The following is a 15,939-nucleotide window of genomic DNA, read 5'->3' as shown; positions in this document are numbered from 1 at the left end:
TATCAGAAGAATAAGGATATTCTGTGAATATTTATATAAATATTTTACATGTTGGTCAACTAGGAAAAGACTATCGAAGTAACAGTAAAAACTAAAATAATCATTACATCAGTGTTTCATTTTCTAGTTAATCTTCACCAACACTGAAAAGTTGTTTTGCAGTATGTTAAAGATATGCAACTGATCAACTTTATACAAAAAGCAATACTTTTTTGCAGTTCATTTTGTTATGTGAGAGGAATCCAGTGGGCTTGAACAAGTGCATCGAAATCTGGCTGAATGTCTGAGGTGGATATGCGAAGGACAGCTGACAGGTGATGATCCGAGTATGCAATTTAACTAGCAAACCATCAGCCCGCGCCCACTGAATCAGTCAAGTTCTTATTATGTCCGCGTTCGTTTTTTTCTTGAGTCCCTTAGTGCCGATTCAATTTGTAATCCTTCAACACAGCGACCTGTTCTCCAAACCTAAGAACACAGCTTTGACTTTGACCTCAGTAAACAGATAATTAGAAGTCCATGTCTTGTTAAAAACTCTACATTCTGTATCAACCTTTCGTTTTTCATTTTCGAGGGCTAACCACCTAACTCTCCTGTCGGTCAGGTTGCGCAAGCGCACATATGTAAATTGCCTGATCACAAGTGTTTCAGGACTACATATTTACAACCGCTCAACACATTTATTTATTTTTAATTTTTGATTTACCTCACGCGGGCCGGATTGGAACAGCCTGTGGGCCGGTTGTGGCCCGCGGGCCGTACAATGCCCAGGTCTGCCATAACTGATTCTCTGGTGCTCAGGTCGTAATTTCAATCACACAGCACGGAGCAGTGTAGGCCTACAGGAATATCTGGACCACAGCCAATCAGAGGCGAAGACCCGCCCCATCTCTGTCTCTGATTAGTTTAGACCACGATATGATCCAACCATGAGTGCGAGTTGCGTCAAAGAAGAAACAAACGCTTCGTTCCTGGAGAGGCAGCGGATGCGAGGAGGTTAGGTGCACCGGTGCGACCTAGTAACATTTTTTGTCGTACCCGTACAAATTTTGGTCGCATATGCGACCAAATTGGTCGCACTCTAGAGCCCTGCAGCTACCAGGCACAGTGTACAGTAACATATCTGCTACCAGGCACAGTGTACAGTAACATCTCAGCTACCAGGCACAGTGTACAGTAACATCTCTGCTACCAGGCACAGTGTACAGTAAAATCTCAGCTACCAGGCACAGTGTAAAGTAACATCTCTGCTACCAGACACAGTGTAAAGTAACCACACCTCACCAGACACAGTGAACAATAATAACACCCATCACTAGTTCACATAAAGTTTACCTGTATCCTGTCCAGCTAGCACACCTGTATCCTGTCCAGCTAGCACACCTGTATCCTGTCCAGCTAGCACACCTGTATCCTGTCCAGCTAGCACACCTGTATCCTGTCCAGCTAGCACACCTGTATCCTGTCCAGCTAGCACACCTGTATCCTGTCCAGCTAGCACACCTGTATCCTGTCCATCTAGCTCACCTGTATCCTGTCCAGCTAGCTCACCTGTATCCTGTCCAGCTAGCTCACCTGTATCCTTTCCAGCTAGCTCACCTGTATCTTGTCCAGCTAGCACACCTGTATCCCGTCCAGCTAGCACACCTGTATCCTGTCCAGCTAGCACACCTGTATCCTGTCCAGCTAGCACACCTGTATCCTGTCCAGCTAGCATACCTGTATCCTGTCCAGCTAGCACACCTGTATCCTGTCCAGCTAGCACACCTGTATCCTGTCCAGCTAGCTTACCTGTATCCCATCCAGCAGCTTGCTCATGCACCAGAAGCTGTCAGCCTCCATGTTCCTCTGAGTGTCCAAGGAGAGCGCAGACACCTCAAAGTTCTCCACGTCCTCCTCTGGAACACACAGTCAAAACCATCTCCATGATATTCATGCAGTAATGCAAGATTAGATGATATGCTCTACAGCCAGAGGGTAATATTTATAATGTTGTCTACATGCTCCACCACTGAGATGCCCTGTACCTCCACCCGTTTGGTCCAGCCTCCTCAGGAGATACCCCCTGACCTACCCACAAACTCTGAGAGGAAGACCACAAAGAAGGGCGTGACCAGGTCGTTGATGCCCTGGACGTAGCCGCTGGCTGGGTGTCTGATCGCCCAGATGAACAGGATCCGTTCAAACACCTGAGGGCCACACGGGACACTGTTACAACACCTGAGGGCCACACGGGACACTGTTACAACACCTGAGGGCCACACGGGACACTGTTACAACACCTGAGGGCCACACGGGACACTGTTACAACACCTGAGGGCCACACGGGACACTGTTACAACACCTGAGGGACACACGGGACACTGTTACAACACCTGAGGGACACACGGGACACTGTTACAACACCTGAGGGACACACGGGACACTGTTACAACACCTGAGGGCCACACGGGACACTGTTACAACACCTAAGGGCCACACGGGACACTGTTACACAGGTATAACACCCTCTAGGACTGTTCCATGTCTCCAGGGAGGTGATATGAGGTGGGCAGCTCACCTCCTGGACAGCCGGCTGCTGGAACAGCGGGATCAAGGGGTTGGTCCGGGGGATGTCAATGTGGATCTGAGGAGTAAGAGGTCAGAGATAGTGGGAGTTCACATGGCAGGGGCTGCAAATACCTGTCTGTATGTGTCTACATGTCTATCTGTGTCTACCTGTCTGGCTGTGTCTACCTGTGACACTGTCTGTCTGTGTCTAGCTGTCTGTCTGTGTCTAGCTGTCTGTATGTTTTACCTGTCTGTCTGTGTCTACCTGTCTGTCTGTGTCTACCTGTCTGTCTGTGTCTACCTGTCTGTCTGTGTCTACCTGTCTGTCTGTGTCTACCTGTCTGTCTGTGTCTACCTCTCTGTCTGTGTCTACCTGTCTGTCTGTGTCTACCTGTCTGTCTGTGTCTACCTGTCTGTCTGTGTCTGCCTGTCTGTCTGTGTCTGCCTGTCTGTCTGTGTCTAGCTGTCTGTCTGTGTCTAGCTGTCTGTCTGTGTCTAGCTATCTGTCTGTGTCTAGCTGTCTGTATGTTTTACCTGTCTGTCTGTGTCTACCTGTCTGTCTGTGTCTACCTCTCTGTCTGTGTCTACCTGTCTGTATGTGTCTACCTGTCTGTCTGTGTCTACCTGTCTGTCTGTGTCTACCTGTCTGTCTGTGTCTACCTCTCTGTCTGTGTCTACCTCTCTGTCTGTGTCTACCTCTCTGTCTGTGTCTACCTCTCTGTCTGTGTCTACCTCTCTGTCTGTGTCTACCTGTCTGTCTGTGTCTACCTGTCTGTCTGTGTCTACCTGTCTGTCTGTGTCTACCTGTCTGTCTGTGTCTACCTGTCTGTATGTGTCTACCTGTCTGTCTGTGTCTACCTGTCTGTATGTGTCTACCTGTCTGTATGTGTCTACCTGTCTGTCTGTGTCTACCTGTCTGTCTGTGTCTACCTGTCTGTATGTGTCTACCTGTCTGTCTGTGTCTACCTGTCTGTCTGTGTCTACCTGTCTGTATGTGTCTACCTGTCTGTCTGTGTCTACCTCTCTGTCTGTGTCTACCTCTCTGTATGTGTCTACCTCTCTGTCTGTATGTGTCTACCTCTCTGTCTGTATGTGTCTACCTGTCTGTCTGTGTCTACCTGTCTGTCTGTGTCTACCTGTCTGTCTGTGTCTACCTGTCTGTCTGTGTCTACCTGTCTGTATGTGTCTACCTGTCTGTCTGTGTCTACCTGTCTGTATGTGTCTACCTGTCTGTATGTGTCTACCTGTCTGTCTGTGTCTACCTGTTTGTATGTGTCTACCTGTCTGTATGTGTCTACCTGTCTGTCTGTGTCTACCTGTCTGTCTGTGTCTACCTGTCTGTATGTGTCTACCTGTCTGTATGTGTCTACCTGTCTGTATGTGTCTACCTGTCTGTCTGTGTCTACCTGTCTGTATGTGTCTACCTGTCTGTATGTGTCTACCTGTCTGTCTGTGTCTACCTGTCTGTCTGTGTCTACCTGTCTGTATGTGTCTACCTGTCTGTATGTGTCTACCTGTCTGTATGTGTCTACCTGTCTGTCTGTGTCTACCTCTCTGTCTGTATGTGTCTACCTCTCTGTCTGTATGTGTCTACCTCTCTGTCTGTATGTGTCTACCTCTCTGTCTGTATGTGTCTACCTGTCTGTCTGTGTCTACCTGTCTGTCTGTGTCTACCTCTCTGTCTGTGTCTACCTGTCTGTCTGTGTCTACCTGTCTGTCTGTGTCTACCTGTCTGTCTGTGTCTACCTGTCTGTATGTGTCTACCTGTCTGTCTGTGTCTACCTGTCTGTCTGTGTCTACCTGTCTGTATGTGTCTACCTGTCTGTATGTGTCTACCTGTCTGTCTGTGTCTACCTGTCTGTCTGTGTCTACCTGTCTGTATGTGTCTACCTGTCTGTATGTGTCTACCTCTCTGTCTGTGTCTACCTGTCTGTCTGTGTCTACCTGTCTGTCTGTGTCTACCTGTCTGTCTGTGTCTACCTCTCTGTCTGTGTCTACCTCTCCTTCTGTGTCTACCTGTCTGTATGTGTCTACCTCTCTGTCTGTATGTGTCTACCTGTCTGTATGTGTCTACCTGTCTGTCTGTGTCTACCTGTCTGTCTGTGTCTACCTGTCTGTCTGTGTCTACCTGTCTGTATGTGTCTACCTGTCTGTCTGTGTCTACCTGTCTGTCTGTGTCTACCTGTCTGTATGTGTGTACCTGTCTGTATGTGTCTACCTGTCTGTCTGTGTCTACCTGTCTGTCTGTGTCTACCTGTCTGTCTGTGTCTACCTGTCTGTATGTGTCTACCTGTCTGTCTGTGTCTACCTGTCTGTCTGTGTCTACCTGTCTGTCTGTGTCTACCTGTCTGTATGTGTCTACCTGTCTGTATGTGTCTACCTGTCTGTCTGTGTCTACCTGTCTGTATGTGTCTACCTGTCTGTATGTGTCTACCTGTCTGTCTGTGTCTACCTGTCTGTCTGTGTCTACCTGTCTGTATGTGTCTACCTGTCTGTATGTGTCTACCTGTCTGTCTGTGTCTACCTGTCTGTCTGTGTCTACCTGTCTGTCTGTGTCTACCTGTCTGTATGTGTCTACCTGTCTGTATGTGTCTACCTGTCTGTCTGTGTCTACCTGTCTGTATGTGTCTACCTGTCTGTATGTGTCTACCTGTCTGTATGTGTCTACCTGTCTGTATGTGTCTACCTCTCTGTCTGTATGTGTCTACCTCTCTGTCTGTATGTGTCTACCTGTCTGTATGTGTCTACCTGTCTGTCTGTGTCTACCTGTCTGTATGTGTCTACCTGTCTGTCTGTGTCTACCTGTCTGTATGTGTCTACCTGTCTGTATGTGTCTACCTGTCTGTCTGTGTCTACCTGTCTGTCTGTGTCTACCTGTCTGTATGTGTCTACCTCTCTGTCTGTATGTGTCTACCTCTCTGTCTGTATGTGTCTACCTGTCTGTATGTGTCTACCTGTCTGTCTGTGTCTACCTGTCTGTCTGTGTCTACCTGTCTGTATGTGTCTACCTGTCTGTCTGTGTCTACCTGTCTGTATGTGTCTACCTGTCTGTCTGTGTCTACCTGTCTGTATGTGTCTACCTGTCTGTCTGTGTCTACCTGTCTGTATGTGTCTACCTGTCTGTCTGTGTCTACCTGTCTGTATGTGTCTCTGTAGTTGTCATCAGTGCAGGAGTGGTAGTACTGCTCGATGAAGCCAAAGTACTCGTCTCTCTTCCTCCTGAGAACCAGCTCTCTGCGCTCCATGTTGGCTGGGAGGTAACCCTGCACACACACACACATACGTGCACACCTTCAGGTTACACCGACAAATCAGACTCAGAATATGAATGATTGGTTGTGTGAGTGTGTTGTGCTCATGTGACTCACGGAGAGCAGCCGCCAGGTGATTGGCTGTGTGAGTGTGTTGTGCTCATGTGACTCACGGAGAGCAGCCGCCAGGTGATTGGCTGTGTGAGTGTGTTGTGCTCATGTGACTCACGGAGAGCAGCCGCCAGGTGATTGGCTGTGTGAGTGTGTTGTGCTCATGTGACTCACGGAGAGCAGCCGCCAGGTGATTGGCCGAACCTCTCGGGGAATCCCTGCCCAGCTGTGTTTCCTGAGCTCCTCTGTCACCCGAGCAGAGAGCTGTTACACACACACACACACACACACACACAACACACTACATACACACGCAAGGAAGTGTTACAAACGCTCACCCAGGTCTGTGTTGGGACTGGCCAGCAGCTGTTTGAATTTGTCCAATCGGCTCTTCTCCCGCACGGTCATGGGCGGAGCCCCGGAGGCGTTCTGGTCAGATATGCGTGCGACGAGCGGCACGATGGGCCGGACAGGAAGTGACTGCTGCTTCTGCAGCGGTGAGCGCACTGCATGATGGGAAGACCAGAACAAAAAAGTGGTTAAAAGAGTATAAAACACCCATACCTAGAGATACCTACACCTGGAGACTGGTCTACACACCTGGACCTGTAGATATGACTGTTCTACACACCTGTACCTGTAGATATGACTGGTCTACACACCTGTACCTGTAGATATGACTGTTCTACACACCTGTACCTGTAGATATGACTGGTCTACACACCTGTACCTGTAGATATGACTGTTCTACACACCTGTACCTGTAGATATGACTGACATACACACCTGTACCTGTAGATATGACTGTTCTACACACCTGTACCTGTAGATATGACTGGTCAGCACACCTGTACCTGTAGATATGACTGGTCTACACACCTGTACCTGTAGATATGACTGGTCAGCACACCTGTACCTATAGATATGACTGGTCTACACACCTGTACCTGTAGATATGACTGGTCTACACACCTGTACCTGCATATATGACTGGTCTATGATATCTCCAATACTGTCTTACCTGCAGAGACGTTCAGGTGAGCCTCACTGTTGGACTTCACCACCCTTCCGTTCACTGGTACCTCCTCCTCCTCCTGCTGGGGGGGGTCCTCAGGCCCTTGATGATCCTGAACGGGGGGGGGCAGCCTGTCCCCCGGCCCCGCCTCAGGGGGCTCGTGATGGGGAGGGGGAGGGAAGGGGGGCTAGGAAAAGGTAGAGGTCAGTTCAGGAATGGAGAGGAAAATGGAATCTAACTCAATTTGAGAATTTCATACATGAGACCGTGAAGGGAGGAGAAGATTTTAGAAGAGGGGGAGAGGAGGAGTGGAGTGGAAGAGGATGGTAGGAGAGGAGTAGAGAGACCTACCTGGGTGTGTGAAGCAGAGGAGAGGGGAGACCTACCTGGGTGTGTGAAGATGAGGGGAGGCCGATGGGGAGAGAGGAAGGGTGGACAGCGGCACCCAAGAAGTCTTCATCCTCCTCATCCTCAATGCCCCAGGCATCGTTAGTGCTGCGGGCAAACTCATGGAAGCTGGAAGCTTTCTTAGTCTTCAGATGGTTCACCTTGGGAGTGTCTTTAGGAAACCTGGACGAGGGAGAGACCAGGGAGAGACCAGTGAAAGACCAGGTAGGGAGGAAGAGACCAAGGGTAGATCAGGGAGAGACCAGAGAGAGAGACCAGGGAAAGACCAGGGAGAGACCAGGAAGAGAGGAAAAGACCAAAGGTAGATCAGGGGGAGACCAGGGAGAGACCAGGGACAGAGGGAGAGAAGGAGAGACAGTGGAAAGACCAGAGAGAGAGTACAGAAAGAGGGAGAGACCAGGGAGAGACCAGGAGAGAAACCAAGGAGAGACCAGAGAGAGGGAGAGACCAGGAACGAACAGGGAGAGACCAAGAGAGAAATCAGGGAGAGACCAAGAAGAAAGCAAGGAGAAACCAGTATGTGTGTTTGTATGAAAGAGAGAGAGAGAGAAGAGGGAGAGGAAAAGCAAGAATGACAGCGAGAGACAGTCAGTCAGTCTTTGATAGTTAACAACATTTTACACAGAGGTGGGGCTTCAAGCAGAGATGGGGCTTTTTACAGGGAGGAGGGGCTTCATACAGGGAGGAGGGGCTTCATACAGGGAGGAGGGGCTTCATACAGAGAGGCGGGGCTTCATACAGAGAGGCGGGGCTTCATACAGGGAGCAGGGGCTTCATACAGGGAGGCGGGGCTTCATACAGGGAGGCGGGGCTTCATACAGGGAGGCGGGGCTTCATACAGGGAGGGTTGGGTATCGTTTGCGTTTTTACGATAACAGTGCCAAATTTATACTTTTAAAACAGTTCCGGTGCCTAAACGATGCCTGAACCGACACAAAAAAAGGAGCCACAAAACAACGGTGGAAGACATTAAAGATGCTTAAATGTTCTTTTGACATGTTCTTCGACTTTCCGTGTTGTTGTTCCGACTTGCATTCACGTGAATTTTTCGGATACATTTTCAGATTATTGCACCACATGAATGCAGTATAATTTTACTAGCGATCATGTGCGCTGATGATGATTCTTACGTCCGTTTCGGAGCACCAGAGGGCAAATATTTTTGACAGCTCAGGCTTTTAGCCTAAGTGGCTATAAGTACATACTGGTTATATTAGTACCGGTGCGATATTGGCACTGAGTTACGCTACCCAACCCTACATACAGGGAGGCGGGGCTTCATACAGGGAGGCGAGGCTAACTCACGTGCGGCGTAGCCGCGGGTCTAGTGGGGGGTGCTGGGCACCGTAGACCGGCTGCAAACTGCAGAGGACAGAGACAACAGGAGTGGGCTAGGACTAGACCTGGGCTAGGAGTAGAGAGCTGGCTAGGACTAGACCTGGGCTAGGAGTAGAGAGCTGGCTAGCTCTAGCCCAGGTCTAGTCCTAGCCCCGAAGATTTTATTTTTTTTTTTCACCTTCCAGGGGGGGCGGGGCGCCCCCCTAATATAATGGTAGGGGAAACACTGAGACATCCTGAAGCTAGCTAGCTAGCTGATGTAGGCTACAATAACAGTACAGCAGGAGGAGCCATTCAGTGATCTGACGTAGACGGGTCAAAATGACGTAGATAGGTCATTTTTTGGCTCTGCCCATTACAACCTGATCTGAAACGGAAGAGAAACTGTTCTACGGCCTAACTCGACATTTCAGTGCGACAAAGTTTTTGCGCTTTGCACATGCTTTCAGGAACTCATTTCACACGTATATAATTTACTGAGAAGCAAATCATGGAATTTGCTTTACAGGATCTTTAAGAGGATATGGACAGTGTCTGATTACCCAGCATCCCTAACTGTTCCTCTCAGCCAATCAGGTCACAGCTCTGTCTCGGCCAATCAGAGACTGCTGACTTCATGTACTGATGTTACCATCTTCCACACACACACCCTCCAATGTTGTGACAGAAGACAACACCCTCTCCAGGGAGATCGTCAGTCCTACAATTACCTTCTCCACCCCACCCTGCACACACACACACACTCTGTCCACCCCACCCTGCACACACACACACACTCTGTCCACCCCACCCTGCACACACACACACACTCTGTCCACCCCACCCTGCACACACACACACACTCTGTCCACCCCACCCTGCACACACACACACACACACTCTGTCCACCCCACCCTGCACACGCACACACACACACTCTGTCCACCCCACCCTGCACATGCACACACACTCCACTGCCCTGCACACACACACTCTCTCCACCACACCCTGCCCTTCAGCCACACACACACCCTGCTTTGCACGCACGCGCACACACACTCATACTAGCTAGTATGGTAGTACTAGGACACATCAGATAGTATGGTATACATTGAGACACACTAGCTAGTATGGTGGTATGAGTGTTGGGACCCAGAGTGTATGGAGGCCTTTAACACCACACATACATGGCTGTCTTGGATGGATGTTCAACAGTCTAACTCCACATTTCAGTGCGACAAAGTTTTCACGCTTTGCACATGCTTTCAGCAACTCATTTCACACGTATATAATGTACTGAGAAGCAAATCATGGAATTTGCTTTACAGCATCTTTAAGGTCTCCATATAAGGTATGTAACATTGTTTGGCTGAAAATGGCCCGAGTGCTGTTCTATGTGCCCTAATGCACCCTGTGAAATAGCCCTGGTATAAAACGAGAGGTTTTCTCCCTTCTATGGTATTCTCATCAATATATAGATGAGCTGCGCGCTGATTGGTTGGTTTACAACAAGTGATGCTGCGGCGCAAAGACGCAACACGACCAAACATGCATCGTGAACTGTAGACGTATATGACAACACAGGTTATTGATTCAAATGAAACAGTCAGGAAAATGAAATAACTTTCGCCCCATTGCCAATAAACTAAATCATCACACATTCTACCTATGCTACATACAGGAGACGTTAGCATTGCTACTAAATGTTAGCGACAAAAATCATATCCTACTTGCGGTTGTGATGAGCATACGGTTGGAACAGCACCTCTTTTCAGCAACAGCTTCATAGCAAATCCTGCTTTAAAGATCCTGTAAAGTGGACCTGGAAACGAGTTTTAAGTTCGCCACACCACAGAATAATGTGTTATTAACTACCCATCCAAATTTGAATGAAAAGATAACACCGACAAGTATGTTAAATTAGGCTTTGAAATCGTGAAAAAATCAGCAGTCTTCTCTGCTTGAGACTGGGGGGGCGTGTCGCCTGAAGGAGCTGAAGCTCCGCCCCTCGCTGCCTAGTGCCTCCGACCCAGATAATGGACGGTATGTCAAGCCGAACAAAACCGTATAGAATTAGAATGTATTTGTTCAATGAGTGAAACATACAGATGCATATAAATGAAATGTTCCCCTGAGCTGTAACAGTAAAAATGGACACCAGAGACAGCAGACAGTGAGCTCTCCAACTAGGCTACTTCTAACACATTAGCTATAATTTCACCAAAATACCATCATTCTACACCGAGTAGCCTAATATCAATTTAGCGGTTTGCACTAACTCATAGTAGAGATACCTCTGGAAAAGTTATCTAGTATAATTATAACAAGCACACAGAACTGAGTGATGAACTGCTGCCGGCGGTGGATGGTCCAGGTGCGACCGGAGGATGAACGGCCGGAGGGGCGATGCTCGGTACGGCTCCGCGCTACAAGAGAAGCCGTGTGTTGGGGAACCCCGTCTGTCTCTGGTCCATGTTAAAACTGTCCACTGTGAAATGGTCAGTGCAGAGGCGGCTGTTGGAGTTTATCCGAAGCTTTCCATGAGCGTGGCACTTCACAAAATCTATCCACCTATTTTTCCTTTCATTATCAATAGGGAACTTAAATGGCGTTGCAGCGCTGCTGGAGTTCTTGCATCCAGGGAAGATGCAGTTGCGGGTGGTGGGAGACATCCTGAAGCTAGCTAGATAGCTGATGTAGGCTACAATAACAGTACAGCAGGAGGAGCCATTCAGTGATCTGACGTAGATAGGGCGAAATGACGTTTTTTGGCTCCGCCCATTAAAACCTGATCTGAACACGGAAGAGAAACTGTTCTTCGGTTTAACTCCACATTTCAGTGTGACAAAGTTTTAGCTCTTTGCACATGCTTTCAGGAACTCATTTCAAACGTATATAATGTACTTAGAAGCAAAACATGGAATTTACTTTACAGGATCTTTAAATTGTCCAAGGTTTTCAAAACTGTCTTTGGTGAATTAGTTCAAGCAAATGAATAATTGAGTGTCGAACTTCACAGGGATCTTCTTATAGACAAACATCAGCCATCCGTCGAGTGTTTGGTTCCTTAGGAAGACTATGAAAAGTGTCAGCATTCCCTGTACAGCCTGACACTGCATTTACCACCGTGGTTCACTTTCAATATCCTTGAAAAACTTCCAAACTTAATTTTTTGTAATTCCTGTGGAAGTACACAGAGCAGCGCGCAGCTAAACTAACAGTGCGTTTACACTGCAGCGACGCGAATCGCTTGCCATCGCTCGCCTTCCCACAGTTCACCACGCGCGGGGGCGTATCAAACAGATTAATGTAGAATTGTAGTTCTCTAAAGTCAATGTTGTAGTTGTCATGGCCAAGTGTGCAGACTTGGGTTTACGTACTCGCAACATCGATCAAAATACAACTTGTATACAAAATACAAAAGTGTTTAATAGACATACACGTTGATATGTGTAAAAACGTATTATATTACTCAAAGTCTCTGCTAATCTGTTGATACGACCAAGGAGTTCCAGCCAGGCTACTACTGTAACTAGCTAGTTACCAGAACAAAGTTACGTAACTAATGTGACGAGAGACTGAATTTGAAAGTACAAAAAACCCACCAGGAGCACCAACAACGTCGGCAAACCTGCGCCTGGCCTCATTCTTTTTATTAATGTCTTTGTACAAATACAGAGACGTATCGTACAGGACTGGACATGCAGCCACACAGGCGATTAGTTTCTCCTCCATCTTAAAAACTGAAAGCTGAATCTCAAGAAATGTTTACCATGGTTGCTATGTTACGAGAAACAAGAAAACACTGCGATTGGCCATCGCTGGCGAAAATCGCTCCTCATTTGTTGAGAAAATCTCAACTCGATCGCGTCGCGTCGCTACCCACATTGCACCACACGAGCAATTCGCCTGGCTCCATTGAAAATGAATGGAAAACATGTTGTCACTCGCATCGCGTCGCTGCAGTGTAAACGCACCGTAACAGTGTTTCCCCACACAGACTAAATCGTGTCGGTGCGCCACAGAATCCACACCGGCCGTCACATATGCGTTTCGTTATTATTTTTAAAATTTTGTTTACGCTATTTAAAACACGCAGCATATTCGTTCAGCTGCATTTCCTTTCTCTGCTCTCCCTCCGTCTCTCGGTCACTAACGCGTCTCTCTCACATACAGACACAGTCACAACGTCAGCACACGTTAGCAACGACGCATAGATACGCCGTTCTAGACAGACAGCGATATCAGCGAGCCCTCAGCATTAGTACTATAGCTAAAAGTCTAGGAAAGTTGAGGTTACTTTTCGCTAGGTACCTATGAACAGGGAGTCAGGTGGCTGAGCGGTGAGGGAAGCGGGCTAGTAATCAGAAGGTTGCCAGTTCGATTCCCGCCCGTGCCAAAATGACGTTGTGTCCTTGGGCAAGGCACTTCACCCTACTTGCCTCGGGGGAATGTCCCTGTACTTACTGTAAGTCGCTCTGGATAAGAGCGTCTGCTAAATGACAAAAATTTAAATGTAAATGTATGAACATGTCTTAATCTGCTAGACAAGTGGGTTCCTCCTCGTTATTTTGGTGAGCAATCTCACGTGCCCTACTTACCGGCGTAATGGAGCCGACCAGCTAAATAGTTATTTAGCACTAGCGTTGCTACCTGCATACAGTATACCTACATTTAGCACTAGCGTTGCTACCTGCATACAGTATACCTACATTTAGCACTAGCGTTGCTACCTGCATACAGTATACCTACATTTAGCACTAGCGTTGCTACCTGCATACAGTATACCTACATTTAGCACTAGCGTTGCTACCTGCATACAGTATACCTACATTTAGCACTAGCGTTGCTACCTGCATACAGTATACCTACATTTAGCACTAGCGTTGCTACCTGCATACAGTATACCTACATTTAGCACTAGCGTTGCTACCTGCATACAGTATACCTACATTTAGCACTAGCGTTGCTACCTGCATACAGTATACCTACATTTAGCACTAGCGTTGCTACCTGCATACAGTATACCTACATTTAGCACTAGCGTTGCTACCTGCATACAGTATACCTACATTTAGCACTAGCGTTGCTACCTGCATACAGTATACCTACATTTAGCACTAGCGTTGCTACCTGCATACAGTATACCTACATTTAGCACTAGCGTTGCTACCTGCATACAGTATACCTACATTTAGCACTAGCTAGCTTTGTTTTTCTCCTCGATTCAGACCTAGCCCGGTAAATTGTAGAGCTAGCCAACTACTACACTTCACTTCTGTAGTAGTGCAGTAACTACTACACCCCACACTTTCCCCAGAAATATTTTCAGGCTTCAACCAGTGCTGCTCAAGCAGAAAGACAGGGTCAGGGAGAGAAAGAGATACTAGATTCATTAGGCATTGAAGAAAGAGTAGGAGAGGAGGACAGCATCCAACATGCTGCTGTGAGAGAGCCAGCTGAAGCAACAGGTGATGTGGACAAACAGATGTAGAAACAGGCAGGTAAGAAAGCAGGTCTCAGGATAAGGGAACTAATTTCTATTCTTCTGTTTCTGGCAGATAGGACTTGAATGCGGTGTGAATTTTGTATAGGGTGTTAAATGTGTGTATTTTGGGTTGGGTGTGTGATTCATTTTTGATTAATATTATTTAATATAATAAAGGTCTGTGTAACGAATTATTAACGAAGGAATCAAGGCCGTAGCCATGGAGTCAACATTGGGGGGGCCGAATTACAGTTTTTATGATAATTTCGGAAAGTGTGCGTGGTTGCCTGTCGTAGCGTAGGACATATATATATATTTTTTATTTTTTTATATCAATATATTGGGGAGGACATTTTGACCAGATTTGAATATTGGGGGGGGGGGGGGGATATATATTATGATTACGGCCTTGGAAGGAATTATTTTGAACCCCCCCCGACTGACCCCCTAACCCCCCCTAACACTGACTAGTGTCTGAGATCTAAATTTTGGGGCGTGACAAAGGTACAGATTTTTTAAACCGGCCATTTTACAGCAAAGATTTTTAATTGTGAGATTTGCATAGGAAAGAGGTGTCAGTGGACTTTGAGGTTCACTGTATGTCCATTTTACCCACTGAACTGTCGTTATTCAACTTTGACAAGGTAAACTCGGTTTTGCAGACAATGACCCCTTTAATGCAACTTCATACTTGAAGGCAGCTGTTCGCTTCCTTGAACGAACTACTGTAATCAACACTGCCCGTTTAAACACTTAGTTTCCCCCAGACAAATTAGTGAATAAACTTGTGTTGGATCGGAAAGAATGACTTTGTAGTATTTGTTCAATACAAATACTACAAATTGAGCCGTGTCAACAAATAGCGTCATTCTCAGACAGACCAGAGACATAGCCGCCATCCAGACGGATACAGGAGTCAACACGACAGGTGGAGGTGTTTATACAACACACAGGAGTGCTGTGACACTGTCACTCCAAACGCCTGCCATTAAATAATGTTACACATAAGTTTTATCCGTCTATTAGGCCGTTATAATACTACAATAAGTAACAATATCGCATGCTATTTTTATTATGTTATAAAATATACACTCCTAATCTTAGTGTCTTCAGCAAATAGGCTATATTTTCAAGAACATAAATAACTAAAACCATACCTGCCGGGAACCTTGGCGTTTCTCCTCCAAAAATTAATTCGGTTTTCGGTGGCCATAGTCTGCTCGATGCAAATCCCCTTAGACAGACGCCGCGACCAGCTCCACACTTCAACAAAACATTGGCGAACGTGTACTATACACGAAGTCGATCATGTAAATGGACCAGACTATCTTCTGTCGTACACAACAAACTTTCGACGTGAGTAGAGAATGTTATTTCTCTATCCACTATGATAAGGTACGGATCAGTGCGATGGAAGCCGCCATCTTGGAGTAGATTATTACCGCCTTGCGATTGGCGGAGAGGTCTAACAGGTGCACAGGAACTCAGTGTATGGGGATGGATGGAAGGGGGCGGGAATGGAGAACGGTAGACCCCAACAAGTCCGGTAGTGAAACATATCTTACCGTTGAGATAAGGAACTGAAAAAAATAATCGTTAAAGTAGGCTACGTTTGGACGCTGTATTGCTTCGCTTTGTCTACTGTGCTTCGCTCCTTGGTCAAGTACAACATGAATAGACTATATCTTGAGGGTAGCTATACCGGAGTTAAGAGTAGGCTAAAGCTGTAAAACAGACACTAAATATTTAGTTAGAAAGACCGCAATAACCTGATATACACATGTGCCCATGTCAGCAAA

At 47.0% G+C, this 15,939-nt stretch overlaps 1 protein-coding gene across 3 annotated transcripts in view; it reads right to left on the bottom strand.

The window, feature by feature from the left end:
- The window catches only part of tbc1d22b (TBC1 domain family, member 22B), a 21,336-nt gene extending 5,744 nt beyond the window's left edge, over window positions 1–15,592 (bottom strand). The window contains exons 1-10 of one of the 3 annotated variants that reach the window (XM_062460417.1): window positions 15,298–15,592; window positions 8,641–8,697; window positions 7,314–7,497; window positions 6,934–7,114; window positions 6,251–6,418; window positions 6,087–6,157; window positions 5,685–5,813; window positions 2,561–2,626; window positions 2,075–2,189; window positions 1,792–1,898 (exon numbers count right to left, since the gene is read on the bottom strand). In XM_062460417.1, the coding sequence (XP_062316401.1) occupies window positions 1,792–1,898; window positions 2,075–2,189; window positions 2,561–2,626; window positions 5,685–5,813; window positions 6,087–6,157; window positions 6,251–6,418; window positions 6,934–7,114; window positions 7,314–7,497; window positions 8,641–8,697; window positions 15,298–15,353 (1,134 nt within the window). In that variant the 5' untranslated portion in view covers window positions 15,354–15,592. The remainder of the gene's footprint in view (window positions 1–1,791; window positions 1,899–2,074; window positions 2,190–2,560; window positions 2,627–5,684; window positions 5,814–6,086; window positions 6,158–6,250; window positions 6,419–6,933; window positions 7,115–7,313; window positions 7,498–8,640; window positions 8,698–15,297) is intronic. The other 2 variants (XM_062460418.1, XM_062460419.1) reach the window with 2 other exon arrangements.
- Window positions 15,593–15,939: the final 347 nt, after the last annotated feature.

Source organism: Osmerus eperlanus, chromosome 4 (genome assembly GCF_963692335.1).
Source record: "Osmerus eperlanus chromosome 4, fOsmEpe2.1, whole genome shotgun sequence".
Classification (NCBI taxonomy): Eukaryota; Metazoa; Chordata; class Actinopteri; order Osmeriformes; family Osmeridae; genus Osmerus; species Osmerus eperlanus.
This window is presented reverse-complemented; position numbering and strand designations above follow the sequence as displayed.